Raw genomic sequence first — 23,201 nt, 5'->3', positions numbered from 1 at the left:
GGCCATCTCCCGTGCACAATTACAATTTAGATGCAAGTGGAGCCCTGCCCCCTTGTGCGTACAATCTAAACAGACAAAGGGCGGAAGGGGAAACAAAGACTTAGGGAGCAGAACTGACTGGCCCAAGAAGGTGCCACAAGTCCTCCTGTTCTTTTTGCGGATACAGACTAACACGGCTGCTACTCCGAAACCACGTTGCCTCTCGGAGAAACCATGGTAGTGCTGTTTGGTTCAGGGCAGAAGGCACCAATAGGGGTGGGCCGGGGATGGGGTCTTGGTTTCTGCAGCTTCCGTAGTGCTGTCACAGTATGTAAGTAGGGCAAAGGGCTGCAGCTGCTAACTCCAGCTGGAGTCGGTGGTTTGTGGGGGCTGGGCATACACGCAATGGAACCTGAAGGGGCATTGTTATCGGTTTGAAAGCTAGGTTATTTAAAATGAATGAGATTAACGTGTTTTCAGCTGCTAAATTTGCCCACAGCACGTGCTTTCAGCTTCTGTGCCTGAACAATCCCTTCCCCACCCATTTGTTTTACATGGTTCTCTCTCCTGTTGCTGGTGAAAGACCACACAAACAGCAGCGGAAGCTGGTCGATTGCCTCAGTATGGGAAATTGGGAAAGTGGCTGTACATCAAGTGCTGTCAAGGGCATGATGCAAACAACAGGAAAATGATATTTTCTTCTAATCCTATTCAGATGTTGTCATCTGAGTGGTGTGACTTGGAACAGTGACTAATTAAGTTTCAGGTAATGTATGTGATTGTTTTTTTAAACTGCGTGCCTTTAAAAACGTATGTGATAACCAACCCCGAGGGCAGACTATAGCACTCTTCCATCAACAATAACAACCACTTATTTTAAAAATCAGATTGCTTCTGACATCAGGAGAGGGCGCTTTCTCATTAAACTAGTTAAGTGGTGCTTATTGCCAAATGCACAATAAGTCTTTGTCTTTGTAAAACCCAATGAATCGACATTATAACAGAGCTAATAATATGGAAAGTTATTCATAAGATCCTTTTGTCCTACATTAAACAGTGACATGGTACACTGCCTAGTTCATTATTATAGTACGGAGTCATATGCCCTCAAAGTGGGCATAAGCATGCAGCCAAATTTCAAATTCTTTGTGTCTGTGTTTAGAATGTTCTAGCCATTTTATAGGAATTTTCCGCTGTTTGGTAGCATTTTATTGCATTTGGACTTTTGATAGATCTGCTCTCTATGGTATTGCAAAGAAAACCTATAAATAAACACACGGTTCTGCATTTCCCTATTCTAATCGCTTGACCCATAAGAGGAAATAGACTTGTTTTCATGTGATTAACAGACAGAGGAACTTACGACAAGTGACACAGCTGTACAAAAGGCAGCCCACAAGAGCCTTTTTTGTCAAACACGTTGCAACTGCCGGCACTGTCAGTACTGAAAAAGGGATTGGCTTGAGCATGGAGCGAGAACCAAAGAAAATAAGAGAAGGCTACCTGGTTAAGAAGGTAGGTGGGCAAATCTAAACAGGCAATGGGCAAGTGTTAGGGCTGACACCAATTGAGCAGATGGGGAAACTTAATTTTGCTTTTTTAAAAAATGTTTTCTGCATTATTTTTCATGAAAAATGCAAACAAGTGATCAACCAATTCCTCAAGCAGGGCATTAGTACAGCATTACTTACTTGCAGCTATATACACCGAGGAGTAACTGCATCTTCTCAGTCTACTGTAAAGTAAGGCAAACTCATTTTCTATGTATAATATACATTTTATATGTATTAATGGAGCATTCTAAACACAAATCCAAAGAAATTTGGCTGAATACTCATGCCCAGTTTGAGGGCATATGACTCTGTACTATAACAATGAATTAGGCAACGTACCATGTTACTGTTTAGTGTAAGACAAAAGGATCTTATGAACAAATTTCCATGTCATTACTTCTCTTATAGTGCTGATTCTTTGGCCTTCAGGTAAACCCTGTGGTTAAAAGTTTTTCTGGGAAAGTGGACTCCTTTGTTACAAAGAAAAAAATGCAATGAAATGAACACACCCCACTGAGTCAAGTAAATGGGCTTCATGTGGGAAGCTTTTGGGGGAGCCGGTGAGACAGGACCCACTCTCCTTCCCAGCCTGAAGGCAGGGAGTGGGGCGTAAGGCACAGCCTTAGCAGAGGAGCTGGTCTGGAATAGCAGCTGCTGCTCCTCTGCATCTCTGAGCAGGGATTTTTGGCCATGGGATCCACATCATAAGGGCATACTTCTGCTAAAGTGCCCTTGCGAGATCAGTCTAGCTTAAAGCTGTTTAGTTAAGCAGCTGTGACCCCCCTGAGAAACTCTGGCTAGAGGATCTCTGCCCTACGGAGCATCTTGGCTGCACAGGTCTTCAACCCAGGAGAAGAACTTGGGTCTGGTGGAGCCCCTAATCTGTGTGGGACCAGAGCTCTGCTCCTGGTGAACTGAGCTGGTGGGAGGCTTCTTCCCCATCTCTCACCTCGGCTCTTTCATTTTTGTTGTAAATGTTAGAAAGTAAATACCAAAAACGACCTTGAAGTGGCATCGTTAAAATCCTAAGGAGGCAGGGGGCCAGGTTCATTGCTGGCAGAACCAGTCTGCCATCCCCGTGGCACAAAGTGTAGAGCAAGCTACCCATAATCCATACTCCACCAGAGGGCCTGGAGCTGGCCAATGCAGCACACTAAGTGGGTGGGGCCAGCTGTGGAATGGGTGGGAGCAGGCCACCCAGGAAATGTACTGATCCCATAGAAGTCCCAAGTAGTCTCCACCGGTGAGGAGTTTAGCTGCCCTTCCCTAGTGAAAGACACCAGTGGTCCTTCTTCTTGCCATGTAAGAGGTGTGTATCTCTGCCTAGGTGTTGCTGCTCCTTGGAGTACAGCAGGGTGCAGATCACACTTCCTTGCATCTCGATGGGTAACTCAAGGCAAGAAAATCTTTCTGTTGGGCCAGTTGCCTTGGTATATCACTGCTGGTCACCATACAGTAGAACCTCAGAGTTATGAAGCCCTGGGGAATGGAGATTGTTCATAACTCTGAAATGTTCATAACTCTTATTCTTTCAAAAGTTTACAGCTGACCATTGACTTAATACAGCTTTGAAACTTTACTATGTAGAAGAAACATGTTGCTTTTAACCATCTTAATTTAAATGAAATAAGCACAAAAACAGTTTCCTGACCTTGTCAAGTCTTTTTTTAAAGTTTCCCTTTATTTTTTTAGTAGTTCCTGTTTAACACAGTACTGTACTGTACAATATTTCCCTTTTTTGGGGTCTCTGCTGCCTGATTGTGTACTTCCGGTTCCAAATGAGGTGTGTGGTGGATTGGTCAATTCGTAACTCTGGTGTTCGTAACTCTGAGATTCTACTGTAGTAACTTCTGCAGGAAAACAGAGAGGTTTGAGGGAGTGGGGAATGCGTTATTACGCTGGGGCAGCCCCTGAGAATGCTCTCTCTCCTGCATCAGGGAGCTTCACCCTGGTGGTGGGTAATGCCAGTGTACTGGAGAGGTGGCGATGGCCATAAAGGACAAGGCAGTTGAAATCAGTAGGACTTGTGCTGTATCCTAAAGACGGACACTGAGAGATCTGCTGTGCATCCCACGACAGAGCACCTTCAGCCAAGGAAGTTGTAGCACTGGTTCACTCCTGGTTTAACTTTGGGACAGCAAGCGCTCTATCTGTCTCATCTCTGACTCCTCTCTGTGATCCTTTTCAGTTGAGGCTTTTCAGTAATGGCCTCCTAAAAAGTAAAGGCAAATGTCTGTCCTCCCAAAGGTACAGGTGAGCCCTTCACATCCACAACCAAATGGAGGGTGTGCTCACGCCACCCTCCATTAGCTTCCGTCCCTCATTCCTTGCTATCAGCTATGAATATTGTTGTGGGCCAGATCCTCAGCTGGCAGGGCCCCATTGATGTCAGTGCCAGTTTGCACCAGCCAAGGACCTGACCCGTATCTTTAAGTTTGGTAGTTTAGAAGTTGTGAATTTCTGTGGGTTCTACCATTCCATCAGGAGAGAATAATTATTTTCTAGCCATTCAGTGCTACAGATGTCAAAGAAAGGAGAAGTTTTATTAGGAGGAAGTTGCAGGAGACTGTTACATGAACCGCTTTTCAAGCTGCTAGTCATCTTGCAGGGACATTTGGGAAACAACTATCTTAACTGTGGTCTTTGGGTAACTGAAATAATTCTCTTTAGTTTTAAGAAACTGTGGGCCAAATCCTGCTCGCCTTTATCACCTGAGTAATCGTAGAATATCAGGGTTGGAAGGGACCTCAGGAGGTCATCTAGTCCAACCCCATGCTCAAAGCAGGACCAATCCCCAATTTTTGCCCCAGATCCCTAAATGGCCCCCTCAAGAATTGAATTCACAACCATGGGTTTAGCAGGCTAATGCTCAAAGCACGGAGCTATCCCTCCCTGTCATCTCTGTGTTTGCAGACTATGGACCTGAGTCCGCTATTCTGAGTCACACTAAATAGCTTGCTGTGCAAGTGGCCCCATTGTGTAAGAGGGGAAGATTTTGGTCTTTGCCAAGCCCTGTGGTCATTTGCTTATAAGTAAAAGTACTGGGTTGGCACCACTTTGAGTGCAGATATGACAGTGGACAAAAGGCCACTCAAAGTCCTGGATCTTAACTCTGCATCCTAATTTGATTCTGATTTATTCCCCATCCAAAAAATCAGCTGGCAGGTCAATTTGGCTCTTGGCACACTCACTAAATTCTCCCCACTTATTTATATTAGCCAGAACGTGGTGGCCTCTTTCATTCTTTTTTTGTAGATCTCTGTGGAGCCTGGACTGAGGAGAGCAGCCCACCCAAGGGCTATTATTTGAGCCATAGCTTCTCCATACCAGGAACATGTTGCTTCTGCAGTAGAGTACTGGATGTAGAAGAAAGTTCCATTGTCAGCAGGCACAGAAAGTCCCATGATAATCAGCACCCCCTCCGCAATGGAACTTAATGTCTGATTCAGAGTACAGCAAGCTTTCTGAGGGTTCAGGTGGGCAGGGGAGGGGAGGGTGTTATGTTGGAATGCTTTGTTTAAAAAGAAATTCTTGTCCAATCTGCTGTCACAGACACACAACACTTAAATGAGGCAGCAGGACATGCAGCTGTCAAATCTAACGAATCCAGATACACCCTCCATGCAGCAGGGTGGAGTTCCTGCCTCACACTGCACATAGGAAGTGGAATCCTCCTCTGAGAATTTCCCCGGTGTGGGTGTGATCTGTGTCTTGGGGGGGGGGGGTCTATCGGTGGCAGTGACTCAAGCTCTGCCTCAGGGCCAGACTGCACATAACAAGCTACAGTCTCCTCTTCAAAGAGACTAAAGCCAACTTTTTCAAAAGCGGCCTGTGATTTCGTGCACTTAATTTTTGGGTTTCCATCTTCAGCTCTTCAGTGGGATTTGTGGGTGCTCAGCCCATCTGAAAATCAGACCCTGGGTGTCTCAAGTTGGGTGCCCAAAGACTCAGGCATCTCTACTCAGTGGTCATTTTTGAAAATTTAGTGAGCAGATCCTGCAAAAATGATAGAGGCCTATACAATTCTAAGATTGATTTTTAAAGTCCATGCAGTACCGGGTCTTGTACTGTGAGAGTCAATGAGCGTTTTGCCATTAATTTCAATGTACGTAGCACCAGGCCCTCGATAAACATCCAAACTTCTAGTTACAAATCACACATCATCTTTGTGCAGTAGTAATGGGAAATAGAGCTTTAAAAGCTGAAATAAAACCCTAGAGCCAAATATTCCTCTTCTTTTAATAGGGGCAGATGAAATTTCCTTTTCTGGTGATGGTTTGGGTACAACAAAAGTGACAAAATATTGTTAACGGTTAAGCAATCATGGTGGAGCTGGGCTATCTGAATAATTCATGTCTGTTTCTGTGCAAACTACAGTCTTCAAAGCTGGGTGACTCAAGTCCAGTGCCTAAATCCATATTTAGGTATATGATTTCCCAGAGATGCTAAGCAGCTGCGTGTTCCATCAACTTCTCTGGGTAGTGTGGGTGCTCAGCATCTCTGAAGATCCATCCACAGAGGGCTTGATCCAGCAAGGTGCTTAACACCCTTCCCTCTCATTGTCTTCAATGGGAACTGAGAGGCCCCAGCAATTTGAATTATTAATTATTATTATTACTTATTAGCTGTCTTACTGTAGCATCCAAGTGCCCTAGTCATGGACCAGAACCCCACTGTGCTACGTACTGTACAAACACAGAACAGAAAGAGCCCCAAGGTGCTTACAATCCTGTAGCATCGAGTCTTCATTTCAGTGCCTAAACTATAAACCAGCCAGGGGTGGAAATATTGAATGTTGTTTAAACTATTGCAAAAAATAACATCTAAAAAAAGGCATTGGTCTGTTTGATAAAGTCTCACTGATACAGGGAAAAAATGCAGGTTGGCTTGTTGGATACAATTTTGGAGAAGCATGTTAGTGGGATTACAGGGAGGAGGAAATAATGTTTGTAGAAAGAGAACAATTCATTGATTTAAAATGGAGAGTGAGACGGGGGTTATGATAGATCTGCCTTGGAAGGGCATTTAAAAGCGTCTCTTTCTTGACTCTGAAACCTATCTTTCTTGACTGGAGAAAATGTCATATAACTGGCTTATTTGATCTACCGCAGGGAAGTATGTTTAACACCTGGAAGCCAATGTGGGTAGTGCTCCTAGACGATGGAATTGAATTCTATAAGAAGAAGATTGACAACAGTCCCAAAGGAATGATCCCCCTGAAAGGAAGCTCTATCAATAGCCCATGTCAGGATTTTGGCAAAAGAATGGTAAGTATTTCTTACAGCCACTGAATAATCATTTTACATATATATATATATAATGTACACTGCATTTTTCATCAGTAGATCTCAAAGCACTTTACAGTCTTTATCCTCACAATCCTGCTGTGAGGTAGGGCAGTGCTGTTATCCCCATTGTACAGAGGGGGAACTGAGGCACAGAGAGGCTAAGTGACACATCCAAAGTCACACAGGAAGTCTGTGATGGAGCAGGGAATGGAACTCAGGCCTACCAAAGTCTAGTTCCAATGGCTGGGCCCTCCTTCCTCCCTGGATGGCTGAAACAAAATGTTTAACGATATTCCTTTGTCACATCTCACAAGCTAGTTAGATGTAGCCTTATGGTGAATGGGGCACTCTGCTGCTGGAGGTGTCGTCTCTCTGACTGAATGTGAAACAAGTCTTTAGTAGCTATAAAATACCCTAAGGGGTGTTTACTTAGCTCTCCAAGTGCAACAAAAGAGAACGTACATTTGGAGAACATACATTTTGTAGCTTTATTATCCATAAAAAGAATTGGAATAGCCCTGAGTTTCCCCTCCAATATTTCATCCTTTGTCTAATTCCAATTGGCTACATGCATTTATATTTTCTGTGTGAATCACCCTGGTGCACAGCGGCTGATGACTTTGCTTGCATCCACTCACTTCAGACAGCTGATGCTTAGGTGATTTTTAAAAACACTTTGGGGGATTCAGGGACAATGAAACTGCTGTAAGTAATGGAATGCATTTATTCTGATACCCAACTTATACCAACTTCAAGTCAAATTCTACTCAGTAGGGCCCAATTCAGAACAGCACATAAGCACGTGCTTAAGTGTATGCAGGTGTTTATGTCTCAGGGACGTCTATTCAGCTGTCCTGCATAGACATGAAGAAAAGGAGGACTTGTGGCACCTTAGAGACTAACAAATTTATTTGAGCATAAGCTTTCATGAGCTACAGCTCACTTTGAAAGCTTATGCTCAAATAAATTTGTTAGTCTCTAAGGTGCCACAAGTCCTCCTTTTCTTTTTGCGGATACAGACTAACACGGCTGCTACTCTGAAAGCTGAATAGACATGCTTTCCCAAATCAGCACCTAGAAAGATGAAAGCCATTGATTGACTTCAGTAGCTTAGCAGCACACTTTATTTGTTTTTAGTATATTGATTCTTTATTGGCATTTGCTAATACGTGAAAGGAAAAATCTGCCCTGAATGGGGTTTTACCATGTGCTTTGAGATTTTATATCACAGAATATAGAAATATAGAACTGTCAGACTGGAAGGGACCTCAGGAGGCCTTCTAGTCCACTCCCCTGCACTCATGGCAGAACTAAATATTATCTAGCCCCGTGGTTCTCAACCTGGGGTCTGGGACCCCTAGGGGGCCGCAAGCAGGTTTCAGGGGGTCTGCCAAACATGGCCCCCATGAGACTGTCTTGGGCCCAGGGCAGAAAGCCAAAGCCCCGCTAGGTGGGAATGTACCATGGAGCCCGAGCCCCACTACCACGGGCTGAAGCCTGAGCAACTCAGCTTCTTGGTGCCCTCTGTGATGTGGGCCCCAGGCAACTGCCCTGCTTGCTACCCCCTAATGCTGGCCCTGGCTTTTCTATGCAGAAAAACAGTGTTGTGGCACTGGTGGGCCATGGAATTTTTATAGCACATTCGGGGAGGCCTCAGAAAGAAAAAGGTTGAGGGCCCCGGATCTAGGCCATCCCATGTACTCATTCACCACTATGGACGATCCTGGTTTAGTGGCATGTTGTTTCTTACACTGGTGCTATCTCTGCTGCTTCTCTTCTTTCAAAGATAAGTCACATTTTTCTTCATTGCTTTCTTATGAGAGGTCTTATCACTACTGACAATCTGGGAAATAATTTTCTCATCCTCCTTCATATTTTATACACTGGAGTAGAAAATGTCTCTGTTTCAAACTCTCAGCTGTTTAATTGAACAGCTGTTCCTCTCTGGGATTGCACCGGGTACACTGAGTCTCCTAGCTTTCTCCTCCAGGTTACGGTAATCGATTCTCTATTTGGTAAGCGCCTGCCTTAACTTTGTATGTTATACTGTGGTGTGCTAGCTTGCATACCACACTTTTCCATACAGGGATCGGTAGCAGACTAGCTTGTCATTTTTGACATGTGCTGTATATTGGTGTTGGGATGTGACTGTTTATTCCACTGCTCTGGAGGCGAGTACATTGAGACCTGGGAGTGATGTCATATACGAGAGGATTATGTTTTTGTTTGGATTTAGGGCTTGTCTACACTTGAAACACAACAGTGGCGCTGTTGCAGCACTTCAGTGTAGATATTACCTACGCCGATGGGAGGGAGTCTCCCGGCAGTGTAGGTAATCCCCCTTCCTGAGAGGCAGTAGCTAGGTCAATGGAAGCATTCTTCCATTGGCCTAGCACAGTCTACACAGGGACTTAGCTTGGCTGAGCCACACTGATCAGGAGTGTGGATTTTTCCACAATTCTGACTGGCGCAATTAAACTAACCTAATTTTCTAGTGTAGACTAAGCCTTAGTTTATGATCATCTAGTGCTTTGCAGACTTGGACTCTTTCCCCCATTGAAGTCAATAGGGTTTTTGCACAATTTTAGGACTGCAGAATTTGGTCCTTAACAACTGGGATCTCAAAGATTAATATTTTGAAAGTCTAGAATTGTGCCATTTAAATCTACTAGGTAGCTTTTATATAGCACTTTTCATTGGTAGATTTCAAAGCACTTCACAATCTTTGATGTATTTAGCCTGATAATAGCCTGCTCTACCACACAGGGGTGTTATCACTGTTTTTAGAGGTGGGAAACTGAGGCACAGAAAGGCTAAGTGATTTGCCTAGGGCCACAACAAATCTGTGATGTAGAAAGGAACAGAACTCAGGTCTACTAAGTTCTAGCCTACTCCCCTAACCAGTGGGCCATCCTTCCTCTCACTTACACATGTAGATTTCAGTGGATTTACTATAGCATTTACTATAGTATACTAATTTCATTTCAGTGGATTCACTGCATTTAGCTGTTAGATGTGCAGTTTTCAGTCTGTACTTTTCTTTTTGAGGGCATACAGTACTGCCTGCTCATTAATGTAACAGTTTCATTTAGATGGTTATTAATAAATCTGATAGAGCACCCATTGTATTTACTCTGTAATTAAATTATGGGACACCAGATTTTAGAGGAAATGGAAAACCTTGAGTGACTGATAAAATGCCTACAGAATATTGCTGGATGACCATCAGGTTAATATCTCTTGGGAACATTGACCAGAACAAATATTTAAATTGATCAGTTAAACAATCCACTCGAGTTTTTTCAAATTGATGTTATTACTTCTACTTAACTCTGCTTTAAGGAGATCTGTTCTCCCTTTGATGTGACACTTAACTATATAGTAACTACATTAAAAATTAGCCCTACACGTTCCTAAAGGCAGATAAAAGTCTAGGGCAAAAACTGCTTTTGCTGTTACTGAGTTATTCACGGTGGGGAGTGTGAAATGAGGCTGGCTGTGTAGAAGGTCCCTGAGCTATCCTGCCTGCACAGGCTCAGGGGAATATGTTCTGTTGCACATCTTTCTGCTCCTTTCAAAAGGCACCGTATTTCTTCTACTGTTATTTCCTGCTAATAGCACACAATATTGAAGGTTAGAATCTAATAATTCCTTATGGCAGCAAACGATGGGCCTGATCCAAAGCCCACTGACACAAATGGGAGTCTTCCCACTGAGGTTGATGTACTCAAGATAAGGCCCTGCGTCTCTTTGGGGCCGTGGTGCACCGGTGGGCATGCTAGACAAACCCTCCATCTGGTACTCGGAGTGTTAGTCTGGAATCTTCTCCAGCTATGTTATAGATGCACAGGATGGTAGGGAAGGATTTCTCTGCACCTATAAAGTAGCTATAGCACCTGACTAGTTATTTCAGTACTACATAACCTGGCTCTGGTAAGAATGTCAGGAATGCTCAGTCTGTAACAGTACAAGGAGCTGATTACTTGCACTGTCTGCTTACCTATCTCTTCAGAGTGTTTCTGCTTTAATCATGTGTTCAGGACACTATACTTAGCTCCTGCTAAGTGAGGCTGGGCAGTTTGTTGATGCTGGTGTAATTGTAACCCACTGGTTACATAAAGACACCTTTAAAAATCCTTATTCTTGTTATAGTTTGTCTTCAAGCTCACCACAGCCAAACAGCAGGACCACTTTTTCCAAGCCGCCTACCTTGAGGAGAGAGATGCCTGGGTGCGGGATATCAAGAAGGCTATTCAGTGCATCGAGGGAGGCCAAAGGTTCGCCAGAAAATCCACCAGAAAGTCCATCAGGCTGCCTGAAACAATCAATCTGAGGTGTGGTATAATGTCTCTCTTCCTCCATTCCCTTCCATCAGCAGGGAGTAGACAGTAGAGTCAGATAATGTAACATCAACCTGAGTTCTTTGGGAGGGATTCACTACCATGTAGGCAAGGCTGGTCTTCTGTCTCCCTGACCGACAACTGTAATAGCTGAAGACCACCTCCTAGGCAATAAGGCTCACTGGAGGGTCATTTCTAAATCATGATGACTAAACATACGTACAGTATGTACAATAGTCACTGAAACATAAGTAACAGGACATGTAGCATCCCAAAGCAATGCTAAAACCTTTCCAGGGAATAGGATGCATGGCAAGCAGCTCTATTTTGGATGCTGCAATGCGAGATCCAAAGCTGATTTCAAATGAAATGAATTACACTTGCCTGAAGGTTCAAGTAACAATAGAATTAACAAGGACCACAGAGTTGTCTGCTTTACAGTTGTATGCATCAGCTCAGCAAAGACTACAAAAGGAGTCTAGGTGATTGAATGTAATGGTCCTTCATAGTTGTAAGTTTTTTCCATTATTAAAATAGACCACAACTTTGAAAATAACTTATTAATATTATTTACATTGTCTAGGACCTAGCCCCCTGAATTGTGTCCGGGCCATTGCGCTAGGCTCTGTAACAGAGTAAGTGACAGTCCCTGCCCCAAAGAACTTACAAACGAAAGGGTGAAATCTTGGCCCTTTTGATGTCAATGACAAAACTCCCGTTGATGTCAATGGCCCCTAAAAGACAAGATGTAGCAAGTGGGTGACCCAAACAAGTGCGCAGCGGGATGGGGAAGGGGAAGATGGGATAATAATCCTAGGATGTATTTAGACTTGTTTATTAATCATAACCTTGAGGCTCATTTTTTTAAAGTGGCCATTAGTTTTATGTGCCTTGTTTTTTGGGAGCCCAGCTTGGAGACACTTTGAAGGGGCCCAATTTTCAGAAAGTGCTGCACACCTGCCAGCTGAAAAAATCAGGCATCTTTCAAGGTATTTCAGCAATGGCGACACTCAAAATCACTAGTCACTTTAAAAAAATCTTGGCTTTAATTTCCTCTGCTAGAGGGCTGGCTCTGCAGCTCAGGGGCCTAAAGCAATGGAGTTATCTGGGGCATGCAAAAAGGTGCTCTGGAGGAGGGAAATCAGACCACGAGTTGCTGAGGCTGCTGCAGGGCCTCCTAAAGCATGAGGATTCTGTCAGTAAGTCAAACTCATAGGAGTTCTTGATCCTCCGGTTCCCAGACAGGACAGGGAGAAGTTGCTGGAGGATCTTAATACAAGGAGGGATGTCCAGGAAGACGACCATTCTGTGAAGCTTTTCTACAGTGCTTGGAGTGTGTTGTGTCTCTGCTCACACTATCGATTCCCATCTTGTTCTGTTGCGCAAGTGGAATATTGAGCCTTGTGGCCTGTCCTGTCCAGGCCTGCTGCTGAAGTCAGCAAAAGAATCAAATTGTGAGCTGGGGAGGCCTCCAAAAGTACTTGGCTCCATGCAGTCATTTGTCTTCCTTGGGCTTAAGCCCAGTAAGCTGTTGTGTTGGAGAGACAACAGTGCCAGGAGAGTGTGAGGCACTTCCCCAGTACAGAATGAGGACTACATTATTATGCCAAATAGTTAAAGCTGCCTAGTTGCTAACAATTCCCATGGTTCCTTTTTACACACAGTGCCTTGTATCTCTCAATGAAGGATTCCAACAAAGGAATAAAAGAACTGAAGTTGGAAAAAGACAAAAAAGTGTTCAATCACTGCTTTACAGGTAACAAGCTCTTCTTTCCCATTTGCCATTTAAAGCGCTCCAGGCAATGAAATACACAGTAGGGCTCAAGTCATGACACTGGGGGTGTACACCACAGCATCTCTGAGCTTTGTAGGGCCCAGCCAGAGCCCTATACAATTCAGAGAACAAATAGTGAAAGCTTTCTCCATCAATAGAAAGCGGGTTTCTGTAGACTGTTCAGAAGTGTCTGCCATAGGCCTGGTAGGAGGTGGTTACAGATGGAACAGATTGTGCCTGTTCTAAAATGTGATCAGAGAGATGAAAGAATTGAAGCAGCTCTTTTCATCCACAGTGTCATGAAATCCTTAGTGCCACTGAAATATTCTTAAAGGGGTACTGTGCAGTATTGGCTTCAAATCAGCCAAGCTATCCTGTGCTTAGGCAGGGCTCCTATCCTGCTCCAAGGCAAAGTCTATAGTGTGCTGGAAAGGGTCAAAACTCACCCCTTCCCTGGGGTACTGCTTTATTAACAAAGTAACTCCAAAGAATCTCTTTCCTCAGGCTTGGCTATTCCTAGGATTCCTCACTTAGGACTTATCAGCTCCACACTGTCTCCCCTGACTATTCCCACTTCCTTTCTGTCTGCGATACAGTTAATGAGCTACCCTTGCCACCATGAGTCAGCAGGTCAGCACTAACAGTGTGGGTCAGCAAGAGTACGCTGCCACATACCCAGATGAGCCTGTCATATTTGTCATTTAAAATATCAGATTCACAAACACAGAGAGCAGGCCAATTGCCTCTGTATGCTTAACAGGTCTTGTCATGGTTATTTTCTTGGGTAATGGCTGTTAATACACAGCTCGTTTTATTATCTTGTGACTAGGCAGCTGTGTGATTGATTGGCTGGTGTCGAACAACGCTATCCGAAATCGCAAGGAGGGTCTCATGCTAGCCTCTTCCCTATTAAATGAAGGCTACCTGCAGCCAGCTGGGGACACTTCCAAGAATGCTGCTGAAGGATTAACAGACACCCCCTTCCTTGATTTATCTGATGCCTATTACTACTTTGTGAGTATTGTGGCGTGTTCTTCTAATCTTCCAAAGTTTGAACATGGGCTTCCAGACTTACTGCTGTCCTGGAGGTCTATGTTCATTGTCTCTCTCTCTGTGGCTTCCAGAATGAAATTGCCCAATATATATATATATATTTTTTTTAAAACAGTTGTCCTAGCAGCCAGCTCAGTAACTCAATCTGAGATCTGAAAGTCAAGCTGGGTTCTTTCTGGCTTACACATCCTCACCACCAATAGAAATACTGCAACTGGAACTTAACTAACATTTCTGGTGATGATACATGAGCCTGAGAAGAATCCAGTTCACTGATCACAGGGCTGGACTTGCTCTGCAGTTTCCCAGAGGAGTGAAGTGTTACAAAGTGATTTTTGTCAGTAAAGTCACCGGACGTGACTCAGTTGACACCAGGAGCAGGTCACACCCAACCTTTAGCAGGCGGAAAATCTTCTTTTAATATTTTGTTTCACTCTCCCACCCCAGCCTTACCTTGGATCATCTCAGCTGAGATTGGTAACCATACATTTGATGGATGTAATTTAATAGGGTACTACAGACATAAGCTGGTTATCTGAAAAGCATGAAATACCACTCATGTTAGATAAATGTTTAAAGTCATTTGGTATACTGAGTTACATTTAATAGAAACAATCATTATTTGTTAATGTTGTTTAAAAGCTCTTGCTCCTATAAGTTCTGTTTACACTAATCACATCTGTGGTGGAAAGCTTGACATCAATAAGAGTTTGTCTGAGTAAGGACTGCGGATTTGGCCCATTAATCCATTTATCCTCATAAAGTGCCTATGAGGTAGGGCATTTTTACAGATGGGGAAACTGAGGCAGAAAAGTTGTGTCTTGCCCAAGGCAACGCTGGCAGTCAAATTCCTGGCTCCCAGGCCTGTGCTCGGACCACACCTGTTTCATTCTATTTCAGCTCTTTTCCAGTTCTAATGCATGCAAGTAGGGCATCAAGAAAGCCCAGTATCACAACATGTCATTGACATTGCATGAAGTACAAAACGTACTAGAGTTATGTGGCTCATAGATAACTATTTCTCTGCAATTGCATCTTTTGAACTGTGCAATGTTTCAGTAAACTGCATTACACTGATCTGATTGCAGGGTTGCTGTGAAACTTGAAAATATTGCAGGCATCTGGAGACAACTAAAGTCAGTGCTGGCTTCAAAACCCCACAGAGGGAATAGACAAGTGCAGAATATGGACCCCAGTGGCCAGCTCTTGTTGGTGGAAAGGGGGTTAAGTGTAGGCAGCAGCATTCCCTGCTTTTTCCAAGTTTCGTGAATGCCTGTGGAGGAGGGAATGGGCATGGCTGGATAGTGGATCCAGGTGATGGTAGCTTTCACTGGCATCCTTCCTTCTCAAGCCTGCAGGAAATTGGCTGTGTCAGCACGTACATGAGTTCCACTCTGCACACTGAAAGTCATTTTAAGGGAAGGTTTGGAGCAGTCACTAGTTTGAATGGTGGGAGCCTTATTATCATGGGAAAAGAAAGGGGTCAACAGGGAGTAGTGTACGGGCACTGAGATGTAGAACAATGCTCTAGCTTTCTTCAAATGTCCTGAGATCCATGGGAAAAATCCGTCAGAGAACCTGGTCCTATGCCCCTTTGGCCCCAACATTCAATGGATGACTCTATGGGAACTCTGCTGGCTGAAACTCAGTTTCTTGGCTTTTCTGGGAGATTTTCCAGAGGAAGGGTTGTTCTGGCCTCCTGGCTAGCAAATAAGACAAGCACAAGCTGACCTCCCTTCAGTAGGAAAACAAACCCCAGCAGCACGTGATTACTGAAGGTTGTCCTCTTCTTTGTGTTCATACAGGCAGACAGTGGGTTCTTCTGTGAAGGGAATTCTAGTGATGACGATGTGGTCTTGAAGGAAGAGTTCAGAGGCATAGTGGTCAAACAGGGCTGTTTACTGAAGCAGGTCAGTATTTCACTCATTCTGCTGTTTTACAACAGGAATGAAGTCAACAAAATACAAGAATAAAATATATCCAGCAGCTTCTCAAGAGCTTGGAGCTAAGCTGGGCCATCTGAGTGTAGCACATTGTGTGTGTGTGTGTGTGTGTTACAGGCCCCCCATGTGTCAATCCACAGAAAATATGAGTTAGGCTAGTACCTAGCAACAGTGCTTTAGCTCAGGTTGTAGCAGTTTGTGCTTTTAGCTCTGGAGGACTCTGGTTCCATCTCCAGTGTGTTGGCCAAGGTGGTGGCTGTTACATGAGTACTTAGCAGTTGCAATCTCTCTCAGAATGTTCTTGAACCTCCTCACTTTGCACAGAGTGCTTTCTGCTGAGATTCACCGGTACTTTTGTCCAAATTAACAAGGTTTACTGTTATTTACATGACAGTAGTGCCTAGAGGCCCAATCAAATTCAGAGCCCCATCATGCAAGGTGCTATAAATACATAGAGCGGGCTAGATCCTGCCCCAAAAGTTGATAATCTAAAGAGACAAGACAGGGAAACTGCGTGAGGGGTAGCCACAGCAGGTTAGTGGAACACATGGGACTAGAACCCATGTTTCCAGTCTCTTTATACAGCACCGTATCTGCTACACCACACTGCCTTGCAAACTGGGGGGGGGGGGTCATATCCCAGCTCTGCTTGAGACTTCCTGTGTGTCCCTGGACAAGCCACTTACTTGATCCCTTTCTGTGAAAGGGAGACAATAACTTTCCCCAGGATACCTTCCTTTCTATACACAATATACACCCTAATTACAATAGCTTTTCATAGAATCATGGAACTGGAAGGGCCCTCGAGAGGTCATCTAGTCCGTCCCCTGCACTCAAGGCAGAACTAAGTATTATCTAGACCATCCCTGACAGGTGTTTGTCCAACCTGCTCTTAAAAATCCCCAATGATGGAGATTCCACAACCTCCCTAGACAATTTATTCCAGTGCTTAATCACTTTGACAGTTAGGAAGTTTTTCCTAATGTCCAGCCTAAACTGGCCTTGCTGCAGTTTAAGCCCATTGCTTCTTGTCCTATCCTCAGAGGTTAAGGAGAATAATTTTTCTCCCTCCTCTTTGTAATAACCTTTTCCTTATGACACCCCTGAAGGAGCACGACAGGAATCAGAATACTAGCAGAACAGTCAGGCAGGATCAGGGTTCTTCAGTGACATTAACACAGTGCAGCAGCACAATGCAACAAGAGACACCAGGGTGGGTGTAAGATATAAGGTATTGATCATCCCCAGCTAACTGACTGAAACCAAAAATCTTACTTTGGCCAACATTTAAAATATGAAGCCCTGTCCTGGAGCAATGTGACATGCTCCATACATGTATGAAAGCCCATGCACATTTCAAAGGAAGATAATGTGATATTTAGTCGTAGAAATGGGTAAGCCAAATAAGTTCCAAGGAGCGGGGTATGGTAGGGCTGCAGGTAGGGTAAGTAGCCAGTGCTTCTAGGAGTGACCTAGCATTATCAGAAGCCATGGAATGTAGAAGCTAGAATTGTACAGATCTGTTACATCCTCCACTCCCTCTGGGGATACAGGTTTAGCTGCTACGAAGTTGCTCATAGCAATATCCTTGGAGACACTGAGGCCCCAATGTTGCCATGAACTTCCTGGGGGTGGACCACAGTGCCCCATTGACTTCACTGGTGTAGTATTCTGCTGACAGAGCTCGTTGCAGTATCAAGTTTTAGGTACTAGAGTGGTGGACTCTATAAAAAACAAAAAGATAGGTAGTTGGATATCATTGCTGGGTGGAATAATGCCTTTTCTTTGTCTAGGAAGAGTCCCTAGTCCCCTCTCCAGAGGAACTGAGACAGAAATGCCCCTTTTATGGTCACCTTTTCTGCTCCCTAATTCTATTTGGTGTTTAGAACACATGATGAGAGGTGTCATAATGAGGATAATGACTGCATAGACAGACATTCAAGTAGTATATCCATGTTGAGTCTGAATGATGCCACAAATCATCTGCAGGGAGCATGAGTACTTACTGGCCATGTCATTTGTATTCTTCCTGTTATACTGCATCCACTGTTTAAAGGGACGTGACCCTTCACCACATTTCTGTCATTATTCACTTCCCCACACCCACCACTGTTGGCCCATACCTAATGCGTAAAGAACTTCCTTGTGAACAGCAATAGTTACTTGAGATATGGAAATATTTTTGAAACAGTGGGAGGAAATGCCCGATAGCCCCTTTTGACTAATATTAGTCTGGTTTTGATCATCCCACTCAAAGTCACAGTGGATTGTGAGAGGCCACTGTTGCTGCTTCTGGCTTGAATGTCTATTTCTGAAGACTGTAGTTATGGCTGGTAAAAATGCTGATCTATTTTAAGTGGATAATACTAATTGTGTGACTTATTGTCCAGGCAGGAAAACTAGCTACCGAATTAGATATTGAGTAAGATTTTAAGAAGTGCCTAAATGAAATCTTGAAATCAAGCCTAAGTTCATTTTGGTGTCTAATTCACTTAGGTACTTTTGAAAACATTATCTAGTGTAAGTTCCTTCATTGAAGGCACCTGTATATCAAGGCCAAAACATTAGTTTTTCAGCATATTTTCCTATTCTTGTGTGATTCCTTTTAAACAAAGCAGAATAGTAGGTGACTTTTTGTAACTTTGCTTAGGGGCATCGGAGGAAAAACTGGAAAGTGAGAAAGTTTGTCCTAAGAGAGGACCCTGCATATCTTCACTATTATGATCCTGCTGGGGTGAGTGATTTTGTCCATATTTTTACCTGCATCATTCAAGGGCTTCTTAAAGACCTGATCTCCAGCTGGACTGATGAATAGAATATTCCTTTGCAAGTGTTTGGTGGGGGGGAGTACTTGTGCTGCTTCTGACTAGCTGTAGCTGTTCTCCAGATAAGCAAAGAATGTCAGGTCTCTACAGGTGCTGGTTGGGCATGGCTGAGTGAAAGTTCCTGGCCCTGGAAAAGAGGCAGCCATGAGTGCCAATCTGTGCTTCCCTGCATCTGTCCTTTTAGCCAGTGATTAATTACATTAACAGTACTGTCAGACTGTCTGGAGTGGCTCATGACTGGGAGTGCCAACCTCAGGGCAGATTGTCAAAAAGCAGGACAGACACTCCAAACTGGTGGTGTGTTCTACAATTAGATTTCACCACCCCAGTAACAAATGCGAATTCCCGGATCACAGTAACAGTCTAACCATGGAGTCACAGACAGTCCCCTTAGGCACTCCAGTCTCTTGCCATTCAGGCAAACTGGACTTAGTGATAAATGGACACTTACACCAAACAAAAAAAACCACACACACACACAATATTAAGGTTGCTCCCAGTCCCAAGAGATGAGTCACTTACCCCAAATCAATTTGTACCTTAGATCCCACACCAAAGACCACACTGATAGCTAATCCTATAGTAAACTAAGGATTTATTAACTACAAGAAAGAAATGAGTTATTTACAGATTGAAGCAGGCAACATAAGCACAAATGAGTTATAATCTTAGGTTCAAAAAGGTGATATATGTAGTTTAAGGCTAACCCAGGTTGATCCTGGGGATATCTGCTTTTGTTTCTTAGCTCCAGCCCTTGTGAATGTCTAAACAGCAAGGAGATAACCAGTCCTTGTGAGCATCTTTATATGCCCTTCCCCCAGAGTTCAAACTGATGGGACAAGTGTTCCTGCACATAAATTCTTCATGGGTGGATGGGGCAAACAAAGTTTGTTGTAAAATGGCCTATTTAGTCTTGATTGTCCTTCTTGAAGGACAGGGAAAAACACTCTTCCTGCCTATGTTCACAGATTCAGAGGAGACATTCTTACAATTATAAAGAAAAAAACTTTCATATTACCTTATAGCAAGGGATACAGACATTACAAGTAAGATTAATGCACGCAGCAACTTACAAGCATTTTATAGAGTCTAAACACTAAACAGTGCTATAAGTCTAACACCTAACTTGAACAATACTAACATACAGGTAAGCTGGTCTGGTTTCCAGCTATGAATTTGTCAGTGCTCAGCTGATGCCTACAGCCTTGGCAAGAGCTAGCACCTGATTTACCAGCGTCACAAATACACCTTTGTTTACATGCCCAGACTAGATTAAAATCTGTTAGGCCATAACAAACAAGTTAATCAAATACAGTCAGCCTTTTTACGGTTATATTTTCTGTGTTATACAAGAGACAGTATCTTGTCCCAGTGGGACAAATTCTTCCCAAATATAAGTAGGTGCCTCAATGGAGCTGTATCTGCTTACATTAGGGATAAATTTGGCTCCTGGGGCTCAATGCTTCCCTGAATCTGAGCTCAGTGCAGGGGTGGGTCCAATAAGGTGCCAGTTATGTCTGTTTGATCCTATGCTGGCCAAGCCCTAGTGGTGTCAGGGTGGCCTAGAGCCAGCAAAGAGCACATAGAGGAGTTTTGCCCTTCCAGCCCCTTTGCTGGAATGTGCCTGTGTTAGGGCACAAGAGCTGCTTCTTTCAGGTTTGTGCCAGCAGAAACTCTCCCCCCACAAGGAGAATTGTCCCCTGGCCACTTGCAGCCACAGTTCTGAGCTGCATAAGAGAGCTAGAGTGTAAACAAGAATCTGGCCTAGCATGTCTGTGGTGGTGGTTGTCCTTCTGTAGAGATGGACTTTCTGGAACAAGCCCCCTTCTCAAACATTGAGTGGAACTGCATCTGCTGGCTGAATGTTGCAGGTGCGTTGCTTCTATTCAGTGAAGGAAGGGCCCAGTCAATCCAGATCTTGCACTTTGTACAAATCTCTACGTTGTTCTTGCCTATGTTCACAGATTCAGAGCTCAGAATGGATCCTCCAAAATATTTAGCGGAGCCTGTATTCCAAAGGGGCTCCCCCAGCCACATGCAGATTTGCCCCATCTCACTGTGCCCATTTCTCAGATCTGGGCCATATTTTTGCATCATTCATCCCTGCTTCCAGTGAAGAACTCCAGTCAGATATATCTGGACAGTTTTAGAAGCAGACATGTTGGATTTTAAACCATGCCCGTGACTATTTTGGCATTCCTATCAGGGAGAAGATCCACTTGGAGCGATTTACTTGAGGGGCTGTGTGGTGACAGCTGTTGAAGACATACCAGATGGTAAGGAAACACACACAGCAGTGTTGTGTTTGCAGTACATACTTACACATCTAGATGCAGTCATACAACATCTTGGCTCAGAAATAAGCCATTCACAAATCATGAATGAATGGATCAGGTCATCAGCGTTAATCCCAGAGCTGGGTCTCCACAGCTATCCTGATTTGTCTGCAGTGAAGAAAGACTGAGCTAAAGGGGGTTAGGGAAATGCATATTTGGTCATATGCTTAGGCTAACTCTACTTGGCTTCTGTGCTGAGGTCATCTGCACAAGGCACCCCATGAACTTTGGGGCTACTGCAGTCCATGACTCTGGAGGGGAAGTGTTGTAGCAAGAGAGGTTAGGCCAAGGAACAGTCAATCTATACCTCATACTCTTCTGAAACCAGGGAAAATGCTCACGGGGGACAAACCACTATGTTTTAATCCTGCAAGGAACATTATCAGCCACTCCATAAGTTTTCCTCTCCTTTGAAGGATAGATTGTTTGTAACACAGCAAGATTGGCTGTTGGGTACAGTACTTGACTTCTGAGAGAGCTGTGCTGCCATGGGTGAAGGACAGATGGAGGCATCACACTCTGGGGTGGTTTGAGCTTCCTTTCTTTGCAGATAGCTGTGCTTGGCTGATTTTGGAGGCTGCACTCAGCCCACACCACAGATGTGACTTGTGGGAGGGTTGGTCGTGGCCGGGTTGGTTGTGGCCCTTAGCACTTGATAAATGTGTCACTCATTCTATAGTGTTGGTAGTTCCTATTCCTGATTCCACAGGGGGAGGCTTCTATTCATGGATGTGATTTTTGGTATTTGAGAAGTCTTACTAATAGCAGAGAAAGTGATATGGTAGAAAGGAAGGACATCCCAGTATGGTTTTAGAAGCAGAAATGCTGTAAACATGGGCTAAACTTTCTCCATTCACATCTGTAATTTGTTACTTTCTTCCCTCCCCCCACCCTTTAGCCAAGAAGCATGATGTTGACACCAACCTGTTTGAAATCATCACAGCAAATGAAGTCCACTATTTTTTGCAAGCAGCCACACCTGTGGAGCGTACAGAATGGATCAAAGCAATTCAAGTTGTTTGTAGGACTGGGAAATGAAGACCAGCCTCCAGCAAAGAAAAGCAAACTGAGAGCTCCTAGCAAAAGGGAATATTAAGATGTAGCCCAGAGAAATGATTTCATCCATAGAATCTCCTCTCCCTGGCGCTTGTGGGTAGTTTCATTTCTGTCATGGCTACTAACAAACTATTGAACTCTCCACTATTGTAACCAAGAGATTTTACTAATTTATAGTAGAAAATGTGTCTAACTTGTTTCTTTGTAATTAGTGCACCCTGTGAAGGTAACACCTTGTGCCTTCTTTTGCTCATATTGAAGATGGTGAGAGTTTTGTCATTAACTTAGTTGAGGGCAAGATCATGCAACTGATGTAAATAAAAGTAACTCAAATTGTCAGCTATCAGCATTCTTTTGTTACTCACCTACAGTCCAAGGTCTTCAAGTAAGCTACATCTATGCTGCATCAATTTGGTGCACAATACTATTCACACCCCTGTAGTCCAAAGTGCTGTGCGGTCACTTGCAAGAGTGGATACTGTGGGTGTGAACTAAAAGGTTCCTACTTCACATTAATGCAGTCCTGTTTGAAGAGAACTACATTAACACAAACTAGAAACCTTTTAGTTTGTGCCTGCAGCAACAACACAAGGGGAGTCACAGGGCAGCATTTCAGTGCTCTCAGCTATTCACACCTCGGTAGTCTGAACTGTGGGGCAGTGTAGCAAGCCCTATAGTATTTATGAGAGAAAAATTTTGCACCTTCTGTAAGCAGAATAAGTACTAATATTGGGGTGGTTCTGTTTATCTGATCAATTACATAATTGGGATGTGTCCACAAAAGGCTACTAGGAAGATGACTTGGACAAGGATTAAAACTAGAGCGATGTCAGATTCTGCATGTAGCCCTGGTTTATGCTACCATTTTCCTATATGCAGGAGAACCTCAAAAGCTGAGACAGTTTTGTTTCAATAAGCAACCAAAAACTCAGCTACTTATTCTTGACCAAAGTGGTCTAGAAATCAGCTGGGATGGCAGCCTCTCTATATTTTACTCTTTCCATTTCTGAGCCCAGACAAAACAAGGAAATGAAGAGGTAGAAAAGTGAGGGTG

The 23,201-nt window shown here is 43.8% G+C and overlaps 1 protein-coding gene across 3 annotated transcripts; it reads left to right on the top strand.

The window, feature by feature from the left end:
- Positions 1-577: 577 nt before the first annotated feature.
- PLEK (pleckstrin) lies at positions 578-22,486 on the top strand. Of its 3 annotated transcripts, none has more exons than XM_048842737.2 (9): positions 578-745; positions 6,644-6,799; positions 10,973-11,154; positions 12,825-12,916; positions 13,764-13,948; positions 15,793-15,897; positions 18,581-18,664; positions 20,962-21,031; positions 21,990-22,486. In XM_048842737.2, exons 2-9 carry the CDS (start codon positions 6,650-6,652, stop codon positions 22,127-22,129), a joined length of 1,008 nt encoding a protein of 335 aa, XP_048698694.1. In that variant the 5' UTR covers positions 578-745; positions 6,644-6,649; the 3' UTR covers positions 22,130-22,486. The 3 variants fall into 3 exon arrangements, with proteins under 3 accessions (XP_048698694.1, XP_048698693.1, XP_074983309.1); XM_048842736.2 differs by lacking the exon at positions 578-745 and adding an exon at positions 1,346-1,494; XM_075127208.1 differs by lacking the exons at positions 578-745; positions 15,793-15,897 and adding an exon at positions 1,346-1,494.
- Positions 22,487-23,201: the final 715 nt, after the last annotated feature.

This window comes from Caretta caretta, chromosome 3 (assembly GCF_965140235.1).
Source record: "Caretta caretta isolate rCarCar2 chromosome 3, rCarCar1.hap1, whole genome shotgun sequence".
NCBI lineage: Eukaryota > Metazoa > Chordata > Testudines > Cheloniidae > Caretta > Caretta caretta.
This window is presented reverse-complemented; position numbering and strand designations above follow the sequence as displayed.

Excerpts from the sequence above, each read along its gene's own strand:
- PLEK (XM_048842736.2), top strand. The coding sequence starts at position 1,447 with ATGGAGCGAGAACCAAAGAAAATAAGAGAAGGCTACCTGGTTAAGAAG. Across the intron at positions 1,495-6,643 it reads AAGGCTACCTGGTTAAGAAG|GGAAGTATGTTTAACACCTG; the intron begins GTAGGTGGGCAA and ends GATCTACCGCAG. Across the intron at positions 12,917-13,763 it reads GTTCAATCACTGCTTTACAG|GCAGCTGTGTGATTGATTGG; the intron begins GTAACAAGCTCT and ends TCTTGTGACTAG.